The sequence below is a fragment of the Procambarus clarkii genome, chromosome 26 (assembly GCF_040958095.1).
Source record: "Procambarus clarkii isolate CNS0578487 chromosome 26, FALCON_Pclarkii_2.0, whole genome shotgun sequence".
NCBI lineage: Eukaryota > Metazoa > Arthropoda > Malacostraca > Decapoda > Cambaridae > Procambarus > Procambarus clarkii.
The window spans coordinates 7,140,988-7,151,988 of record NC_091175.1 but is presented as its reverse complement, the minus strand read 5'-3'; the positions used below and the strand labels follow the sequence as shown (position 1 = coordinate 7,151,988).

Genomic DNA, 11,001 nt, shown 5'->3' with positions numbered 1-11,001 from the left:
CTATGTGGTGTCTACTTTGTCGCAGTGGTGGGGCTCAAGGCCATCAAGTTCTGTTGGAGGGTATCCTTCAACCTTGGTTGTCCTAGGAGTCGAATATCTTGTCCAGGAATACTATATGTCCTTTCCCGATGTCTATGTAATGTTTGTTGGACATTTGGCCATGGGGGGCTTTGACTTTCAAAAGTGTTCTGTTATCTTGTCCAGTTTGTGGAGTCGGGCCATGCTAAGTCTACTATCATGACCCAAGCAGTTCTCTGTATTAAATGCAGTTGTTACCACAAGACATTCTCATGGTTCTTGAACATTTTTACTGCCACTCGTGCATTACTGCTCTTTTTTTTTTTTTTTTTTTTTTTTTTTTCTTCTTTTTTTTTTTTACAGATGGGTTGAAGTGTTCTGAAAATGTTGGCATCTCCATTATTTTCATGATCAAGCTTTTATGTGCCCTTTTCCCCCAGGGACAAGTATTTTTACTGCAGAGCTTTTTGGGATTTTGCACACACCAAGACACTTTTTTTGTGCCAATGATCATTTGTTTTTGTATTGTACTCCTACACATACTTCTCTCTCCTAACCTCTAGTGATAGAGAACCAACATTGGTTGTAGTACATCATTTTTAGCATATAATAATAATTATAATTTTAATAATAATTAAGTCCCAGTGTAGTATACATGTTTTGCTTATATTGAAGTACCCTTCCCCTACCCAAGCTCAAACTAATTCATGGTACCTAGGAATTTAAGTAAACCGGGGCAATAGGAAATGCAGTCAACCATTTCTGTCCTAGGAATGTTAGGTGAACAGGGGCGATAGAAAATGCACTCAACCTTTTCTGTCCCACCCGGGATTCGAACCTGGAATTCCTGATTATGAGTCAAGAATGAACCTGACTGCTGGGTTCAAGGCCACATTGGTGTTGCCTCTGTTGATCTCAATTTAAAAACATCTACATTATAATTCAGTGTTGGATATAAAATCTAATGCTAAATTGAATTATATGTACACTGTAAAGCACTTCAAAGATTTACATGAGCAAATGCATACATAAGAACAAGTACCAGAATGAGACATTAGCTTGGAGAAAGCTGACGATTGCTCATGTATCCAGTTTAATGAAGCACTTTTTTTTCAAACCTTTATCTGATTACAAGCTAATCTCAAGTGTGTGCAGTCACATGATATCCACACGGCTCCACAGATAGTGTTATCATTAACCTTACTATACCTGAGGCAAAAGTGAAGTAACCCTTGTGACCAACACATCTCCTCACAAGTTTCTTTAGAATTGTGTAACGTCTTTACATCAGACCCAACACTAGAGACTTCAGTAAGTTATAGACCATCGCTGGTCTGATTACCCAAACTACCACACATTCTGTATTAGAAAACTGTACTGTATCTGTTTTTTGGTATTATAAGTACAGAGTTATATGTAAACACTATTGGGGTACAGTAGCGATCATGAGAGAGCACCTTAATGGTAATAAATTGCAATGAGTAAAAGTGGTGCAACCAATTCCAGCACAGTTCAGTACATCTTTGATATAATTTTGACTAATGGTACAAAAGAAACTTAATTTATTTTTTAAATGCCAGGATAATCATAAACTGAGCATACCTACAAGCCCTGAAATCTACCTATATTGCTAAATGTAGATTTCACAAAGCTGGTATAATTTCGAGGGCATCTATCATTTCATGTACATCCTCTTTAATATGATCAATGTGCACTTAACTCTTCACCCCCACTCCCATCCCTCTTATGATATATGAGCAGTGGAGATACATATGTATGTGCACTTACATATGTAAGTGCATATGTCATGGAACGCTGGGGTACATCCGGCACTAGTGCCGTTGTGGTCCAGAAATCAACGACAATAACAAAGATGCCGAGTTTCCTACCGTGTCTTGTTAGTGTCCTTTGTGTACAGCAAGGACGACAAAAGCATCCAAATTAGATATACCTCACGAACTTTCAATCTTTGAAATTACTGTAGTTATCAAAGAGTGGCCCCTCCCTTTCTGGCTCGTTGTTGTCGTGAGGGGGTTTGATGGGCGGCTGCCGGAGTGTGATGCTCCATGGGTCAGTCCTCTGTCCTTTTGAAGCCTTATGCTCCTGCTGCTCTCTTTACCAATTTTGCCAGAACTCTTTTTTTTTTTTTTTTTTTTCTTTGTGTTTCATTTTTCTATCCCCCTCTTCTCTTTTCTAATTGTCATTTCCTGCTGACCTTTTGCCAGTCTTGACTATTCTTTCGGACTAATTCTGTTTTGATGCCCGGGTGTTTGGGGAGGCATACTCTCTCACCCGTAGAACTGTAGTACCCAACGTCTCGAGCGAGGGGATCCTTTTATTGTCAATCCTCATTTCGTTGCTGAACCCAATCTCGACGGACTGACAGTTCTGTGTCTCCGTGGCCTACCTCCTACTACCGTAACCGGCGGTGGGAAACGGCTCTGGCTAGGTTACGTATTGGCCATACACGTTCAACTCACGGTCACTTAATGGAGCGCCGCCCTGCTCCTTATTGTCCAAAATGCATTGTTCCTCTTACAGTCATGCACATTCTTGTTGAATGTCCTGACTTCCAGGACAAGCATGTCTTGTTTTCCGACCGTCCCTCGCGGTCAATTGTCCCTCGATAGAATTCTTTGTGAATCAGATACTTTTGATATTGTTCGTCTTATGTGTTTCTGTTCTCGCATTGGCATCCTTTGTGATATTTAGCGCCTCTCTGATTACTCCGCACATTTGGAGGTGCTACATAGCCTTCCTGGTTTTGAGACTTCCTTTAATAATGACTTACTATCAGAGTGGATACAACAACAAAAAATGTTCTAAAAACTATAAAAGCAAATAAGCAGAATAAAATATTGAAACAATTGACAAATTTAAATATCAGACTCAACTAAAGTATAACATAAAAAAATATGTATGTAACGAAAAAAAATCTACATTATCGTTACATTTATTTATATTTTCAGCTGAGGGAAGTCTGAAGACAAAGCAAGTACAAGTATGATAAAAGGCACCAAGCCGAAAGATTCTAGCACCGCGAAGCTCTTATTTATTTAAAGGATAAGCAAGTTTAGCTCCTTGCTCAGGCCGTCGAGAAGCGAGAGGTCGCATAAGGTGAAAAAGTTACACGAATGCCACCAAGAGAAGTGCTCAGGCGCGTAAAACGAGGAAAAGTGGCCGAAAAGTAGGGGATGAAACAGAAGTTAAAGAAACTTTAAGATAGATGGGAATTTAACTGGAAATGAAGAGAACTGAAAAGTAAGTAAATCAACTGGAAGCGAGTGTCTGAGAGCTAATTGAAGAAGACGGAAGGTTAATTATGAAAAATGGGTCAGCAAGTAAACAAAAAATGTGTCAAAAAGTCGACGACAGTGACAATCGGTGATGAAAATGACCTGTGGTAATATAGTCTATAAAGACAGTGCCAGTAGGCCAATATATGTGACGAAGTCTGTTACCGTGACAAAATAAAAGACTAATGACAAGAATTAAGGAAATGTACAGGAATGTAGTTAAAGAAAGTGATGAAGGCAGCTGGAAGTTAATCAAATATCAATATATTAAAACTTACAAAGTGTGAAAAGTGACAAAGTTAAGAATATTCATCGCAAGAGAAACTAGTGACGAAATGTGTTAAAACTTGATTGGAAACAAGCCAGGGACCGGAGGAGATCAAGCCAGGGACCGGAGGAGATCGAGCCAGGGACCAGGGGAAGGGGGCCGCCTGAGCCTCATCTGCCGACATGATGTCGATGGAAATAAGCGACAGTATAGAACTCATCAGTGGCAGAAGGTGAGACAAGCAGAGGAGAGTGAAAGGAGTAAAGCTCTTATTGTTAAGGCAAGTATCAGGGTGGAGCAGATATGTACATTTTTAAGAGATGCAACTAAGTTAAGGGTTATTAAATAAATAAAAAAAATATATATATTTGTTGGCTCCAAGTAATTTACAAATATCGTTTATGTCTTACAAATCATGTTAAACCTGAAAATTGGGGAACACCTTGCAATAATATATAAATATAATTCATTAATAATTCATTGCGTCACGGGACAGGAAGCCAGAGTATTCATACACCTTTTGGCTTTTATGGCCCCCCCCCATACCCCCCCCCACACACAGGCCGAATTACTGGCCCCGCTCAGGATGCAACCCCTCAACAAGCTGACTAACTCCTGAGTACTTACTTACTGCTAGGTGAACAGATGCGTTAGATGAAAGGAAATGTGGCCAACTATTTCTGTCCTGTCCGGGATTCGAACCCGGAATTCTCGATTGTGCGTCGAGAACAAACCAGAGTGTACTACTGGGATGTATTAAAAGCAAGTACAGGAGACCCTAATTTAAGGAAGTACAATTCATCAATTCATCTCAATGTATTTTCCGAGAATGAAATCTAGAATATGCTTCTGGTTTTGTATTAAAAGTCAGTAAAGAAAAATATATTTAATACCGATTAATCAAGTCTCTGGACGCGTGCGCGTCACCTCAGGGGCAGCGGGCTGGTGAACTACTGGCGGACGAGGACCTCCCTGGAGAAGGCGCTGCTGGTGTCCACCGCGGCACTGGTTCTGGCGCTCTTAGGCTTCATCATTGGCGTGGCGACCCTCCGAGCTAAGGGTGAGTGCAGGGACTATCTGGGGACTTGCATCGTGGCGGACATATTTGTGGCTCTTTTAGGGGCTTTTCAAGGATATTAGCGGCTATATTTTCGGGACTAACCTAAGCTACATTTTGATAGGATTAAGATATATCTTTATTTGGGGCTATTTATAAGTGATCTAAGGATATATTTGAATCCTATACGTGAGCTACGTTTATAGCTAAATGCTGTAAGTGGTTTTAACATTTGAGGGCTGCTTATGGAAATTTTTAGGGCTAAATTTCGCATTTGTGGGAGTAGTGTGGAGAAGCAGAAGCCTACTTCTAAGATGCTATAATGGCTACACATATCGTAGGAGGATAATTTTTCGGTGCTATTATAAACCATTTTAGAAACTTATTTTTTGTGGTTGGGGGGGCAACCAGGGAGGAGTGTTGGGGGGACTTTAAGCTGTCTATATGAAGGGTAAACTAGGAGCTACATTTGGAGACTATGATTAAGTGTGAACTATACGGGAGAGACTACATCTTCAGTCTACAGTAATAACGTTCTGAGGCTGCTATATATGGGGCCTAGTAAGAGGCTACATTTCTGGGCTTTTGAAAGGAAACAACTTACATAGATATGGGACAATAATTTTATTAATTATTATTTAATAATAACTACAATTATTAAATACAAATTATAGCTTAGCAATGTACAATCTTTCCATAACTCGTTTGTGCAGTGTGAATTTAATCTTTACGTAAATTGACATTGACATATTTATGTATCAAATGAGTTAGAAAAATTAACTAAGCTATGATATTAAGGCTACTGCCACAATTGGAAGCCTAACACTTTGGGGGGGGGAGGGTTCCGGCGCATTACCCCCCCCCCCATAAACGAATTGAAACGAGACAAGCAGTGATAGTCAAGGGAAGGGAATTATCAGGGGAAAGCGCCAAGTCCTTACGAATATATAGTACTAGGATAGGGTCAGGGTAAGGATTTGGGATGGGACGGGGGGAAGGAATGGTGGCCAACCACTTGGACGGTCGGGGATTGAACGCCGACCTGCATGAAGCAAGACCATCGCTCTACCGTTCAGCCGAAGTGGTATTACATGTGGGGCATTTGAGCCTGTGTGTATATAAAGCCAAAACAAATTAAAGTTGTCAAGCGTCACCAGAGTGGCATCATAATCGCCACAGCCATCATGTTAATATTTGTTTATCCCTTGATTTGGCAGCTGGTGATGACGCTCAAACGATCCAGAAGTTGACTGACGACCTGCGTGTGTGTGAGGCTCAGGTCTTGAGCAGCACCTCGACCCCCGCTACTACCACCACCATTATGACGAGCAGCTGCAGTCCCACTACTCCCAGCAGCACTACTCCCAGCAGCACTACTCCCAGCAGCACTACTCCCAGCAGCACTGCTCCCAGCAGCACTACTCCCAGCAGCACTACTCCCAGCAGCACTGCACCAAACAGCACTACTCCCAGCAGCACTGCTTCCAGCAGCACTACTACTCCCAGCAGCACTGCTTCCAGCGACACTACTCCCAGCAGCACTGCTTCCAGCGACACTACTCCCAGCAGCACTGTTTCCAGCGACACTACTCCCAGCAGCACTGCTTCCAGCGACACTACTCCCAGCAGCACTGCACCCAACAGCACTACTCCCAGCAGCACTGCTTCCAGCGACACTACTCCCAGCAGCACTGCACCCAACAGCACTACTCCCAGCAGCACTGCTTCCAGCGACACTACTCCCAGCAGCACTGCACCCAACAGCACTACTCCCAGCAGCACTGCTTCCAGCGACACTACTCCCAGCAGCACTGCACCCAACAGCACTACTCCCAGCAGCACTGCTTCCAGCGACACTACTCCCAGCAGCACTGCACCCAACAGCACTACTCCCAGCAGCACTGCTTCCAGCGACACTACTCCCAGCAGCACTGCTTCCAGCAACATTACTCCCAGACACACACAGCCTTAATCCTTTTACCCTGTCGTAGCTCAGTCGTTTAAGGCAGTGTCTGGGATGCTCCCGGACGCAGGTTCGAATCCTCGTCACGGCCCTTGTGGATTTGTTCACTACTTCCAGCAGCACTACTCCCAGCGACACTACTTCCGGCGACACTGCTCCCAGCAGCAGCATTACGCCCAGCAGTGGTCCCACGACAAGCCAACGGTTAGCATCAAGCTAGGAATCGGTCTAAAGTTCTATCGCACATTTTACATCCAAGGACCCTAGTGACCCAAGTCTTGTATAGGGATCTAGATGAAGTAAAGTGTAAAGTGTGTGGACAAAGACCGGGACACACACTCGAACACTATATCTTGGATTGTAGTAAAATTGAGCCATTTAGAGATAAATCTAAGCTCAAACTGTATGATATGTCAACCTATCTTATTACTAAGGATAAAATGCCTGAAATCCTTGCACTGTATCCATATTTCACGTTCAGTAGATAAACGACATATGAGATTAAGAAACAAGTAGTGTATTGTAAAAACTAATAATAAACAGCAGCTCCCCTATGACTGTAATATCTCCATTGCTCAAACAATTATGTATTAACGATAAGACCTACCATGTATGTATATTGATTTACTTTAAATATATAACTCTTGAAATATAACATTCTCTGTAACTAGCTGACATTGTAATTATAAGGTGTGAAGGATAGATGAAATTGTTTATATAATAACCTAAGTTGAGGTCTGATAAAGACCTCTTGTGCCCTCTGTAATGCTTTTTGCGCTACCGCTCACAGGATGAGTATCAGGTGCACAATAAACTAGCCGCCTCCGCCGGGAGGCAACAACAAATTCAAGTCCCCCATGAACGCACTCGTCCGTTCACGGGGACCCGGGACTCCAGGCCCGATGAACGCACTCGTCCGTTCACGGGGACCCAGGACTCCAGGCCCGATGAACGCACTCGTCCGTTCACGGGGGCCCGGGACTCCAGGCCCGATGAACGCACTCGTCCGTTCATGGGGACCCAGGACTCAAGGCCCGATGAACGCACTCGTCCGTTCATGGGGACCCAGGTGACTCAAGGCCCCATGGACGCACTCGTCCGTTCATGAGGACCCGGAACTCAAGGCCCGATGGAGGCACTCGTCCGTTCATAACAATCATCAATCACATTAGCTAGCTGCGGTTCAGTAAGGTCGCCCTCATCGGGACATCTATCACGCAGCTTCTTCAAAGGCACGGAGATGCTTTCTTCCTGCCATGCTTTGATTATTTCTATTGAAACTTGCAACCGAGGACCCCAAAGTACTTTCTATTAATAGTGATATAGATTAGATCTCCAAGCGCATATAACTGCAGTAGGGAAATTTATTGCGTACTCACCTAGTTGTAGTCGATGTGTGTGCGTGTGTGTGTGAGCTTAATATTTCGCGTTGAACGATATTTTACCAAAGGTAATGTAAAAACTATTATAGCTGTATAAATATTTAAAGGTTAAAATGGTAAAAATATGGATCATTAGTGGCAATTAAAATGCCTATACGCAACCCTAATTAAGAGATTGATGGAGAAGAGACGCTGCAGCCATTGGATACAACAAATTCTTGATCTATACCCACCTGGTCATGAATGCCCCAAGTCTGTCTCTATATTAAGACCAACGTAGAGAATATATCTACAAATCTACCCAGCTTCATCCCCTCCAGGAAGAGGACAAGGAGGAAGTGGCGTTGTAACAGATTTTCAAATCTAGCTTCTTAGTCTTCAAGACCACACATGGTGGGCCAGTATATAGTCTTTTGACCATAGTAAGATATATACCGGCAAATCCCCACCTACTCCTTCCTGCCCCACCAATGCACCTTCAGGAGGGATTACTCCCAGTGACATACGAGATTTGGTTAAACCAAAGGAATGTAGCGAGAGAAAACATTCAAAGTACCCGCCGGCGGGAGTTTGTCCGCCTTCACAGGCAGTGCTGAGTTCTGATTGGCGGAGGGCGGCGGCCCGTGCGCAGGTGGCCCGCGCAGCCCGGGGCGAGGCGGCGACGGAGACAACCTCAGGAGTCCGTTCATATCCAGCTTTATAATTTTGGGGCCGTCTTCACTTGCTGGCAGTAACCATGAGGGCTGCGCCCACCTATTCGTGACCCACACCTACCAACGGAGCCCAGGATGGCTTCTATCACTACCCTGGAAGGCTACATACTCAAGGTGAGCCTCTTAATTCTGTAACCATTGTTACCTCGTGGAGGAACGCCATAGTTAACCTAGCTCCTAGGATGTTCAGAGAGCAACTACATGACCTAATTCATGTTTATAATATTTATGGAGAGACGATAAGCAGTCTGAGAGCAATAATACACCAAGACCTTCAACAAAGCCGTGTAGATCTGAGCTAGGTAAAGTGAAAACGACACCATTGATCTATCATCATACTATCATGCAAGAACAGTCACACATCTATGGATCACCCAGTACAATAAACACGCCTAGATGTAACTCTGGACGGTAGAGCCACGGTCTCGCTTTATGCAGGTCTCCCTTCAATCCCAACGGAGGCCTCAATAAAAGCCTAACGTGCATACACTCTAGCTTCTTATACACACAGAAATCACAATAGCGTATGCATCAAATGAACAAATCCACACGGGCCGTAATGAGGGTTCGAACCTACGTCCGGGATAATCCCAGACGCGCCTTATTCGACTGCGTCACGGCATGGTCAAAAGAATTGCAACCGGGAGTGCTACTGCCCTCACACGGATCCTGCAGCCTCTCTGAGATACAAACCAGGGTTTTACACAATTCCCCTATGCACCCAGGCTCTGTCAACAAGCTGTTCTACCTATTCTCCCTAACTTCAATACACACATAAATCACATTAGCGTGCAGCATCAAATGACATAGGTTCGATTATCCCATAGGTATAAGTAATAGGTATAAGATTATACCGGACGTAAGTTCGAACCCCTCATCACGGCCCTTGTGAACTTGTTCGTCTCTAGCTTCTCGTCGACGGACACAATAAATTATTATGAATTAATATATAAATGGTTGAGGTTATGCCTACGAGGGGGCAAAGCTGGTCAGCATTAGGTACATTCCCGCCTTATTTCACTTCCCTCTTGTGACAGAGAACGCTAAACTGGCTGGAGTATAAGGGCTAACTAAACCCCTTTTGGTGGTAAACGCATTTGAATTAGAAATACTATTTAAAAATAGCAGTAACATCAGTTGTCATAGTTACCGCATTTGTGCCATTAATAATAATTGTAGTAGAAATATCTGTAGTAGTAGTATCTGGAATTTTTTTCAATATGTTTAAAAGTAGACGACATAAAACTTCTGCTAGCAGGCTTAGATTCCCATAGCTCTTGTAAAGCCATACCCTACTAGTTTTCCCTCTAACACTACCCATCAATTGGGTTACAACCACGTCCCCAATTGTTGATGGGTGAACAGGGGCGAACAGTTAAGGATTGGTGGGCCATCAATCTTATCTGGCCAGGGCTCGAACCAGAGGAATTGACGAAACGCGGGGCGAGTGCGCTACCACAGCGACAGAGGAGTTAAGGTAATTAGGAGAAAATGCTGCTGTTGTTGTTTTAGTTTCAGCTACTCTGAACAAAAAGTTCCAAGTAGCACAGGCTATGGTGAGCCCGTAGTGGACTTATCTAGAAAGTGCTAAGCCATTACGACTATATAGCACTTGGAAGTGATGAGAATGACTTGGAATAGGACGAGGCGGGGGCGGGGGGGGGGGGGAGAATGAATGGTGCCCAACCACTTGGACGGTCGGGAATTAAACGACCTACAAAGAAGCGAGACTGTCGCTCTATCGTCCAGTCCGAGTGGTTTGAGTAGTACTATTAGTGGTAAAGGTTATTGGTGTGGTGGTGGCCACAGACGTACTACTAAGTAGTCGTTGTCATTTATTAAAGTTTCATTAAGCCTAATATGTTTCCACATGGCTAGAGCCTGTCAAGTGGCGTGAATAATTTTTAGGAGTAGATAAAAATATTACTTTTCTTATAGAAAAGATAAAAATTATTACTTAAAAAACTTTCTTCTTAAAAGTTTCCCTGGATTTTACACGAGGGCCACCATCTCTGGTGGTACTCGAGGGGGACAGGAAGCTGGCGGCTTATCAAGGGTGGTCCCCCCCCATTATTCATAGTTTTCTTGTTTAACAGATGAATTTTGATGAAGCACTAGCAGGAAATAGGCTAGATCTTGTTAATTTTCCATTAAATTTATTCGTGCCAACCAGATGTAGTAGTGAATGGAAAATGAATGAACATTCATTTAGGCCCCTTAACTCGACGTTTGGTTCAGCCCACAACGCCAGTTCTGTTTCTACTTCAATTATTTACCTTTTAAATTAAATTAATTAAATTTTAT

General features: G+C 43.3%; 1 protein-coding gene across 1 annotated transcript; it reads left to right on the top strand.

Moving 5' to 3' along the window:
* Positions 1-1,220: 1,220 nt before the first annotated feature.
* On the top strand, positions 1,221-7,311 carry LOC123756726 (mucin-22). Its single transcript, XM_045739999.2, has 4 exons — positions 1,221-1,329; positions 2,988-3,814; positions 4,515-4,642; positions 5,857-7,311. The coding sequence occupies exons 2-4, from the start codon at positions 3,765-3,767 to the stop codon at positions 6,609-6,611; spliced, it is 933 nt and encodes a 310-aa protein (XP_045595955.2). The 5' UTR covers positions 1,221-1,329; positions 2,988-3,764; the 3' UTR covers positions 6,612-7,311.
* Positions 7,312-11,001: the final 3,690 nt, after the last annotated feature.

Bases quoted from the DNA above. Each gene is read 5' to 3' on its own strand.
- LOC123756726 (XM_045739999.2), top strand. From the start codon at position 3,765: ATGATGTCGATGGAAATAAGCGACAGTATAGAACTCATCAGTGGCAGA. The intron at 3,815-4,514 runs GTGAGACAAGCA...GCGTCACCTCAG, and splicing joins GAACTCATCAGTGGCAGAAG to GGGCAGCGGGCTGGTGAACT. The intron at 4,643-5,856 runs GTGAGTGCAGGG...TTGATTTGGCAG, and splicing joins GGCGACCCTCCGAGCTAAGG to CTGGTGATGACGCTCAAACG.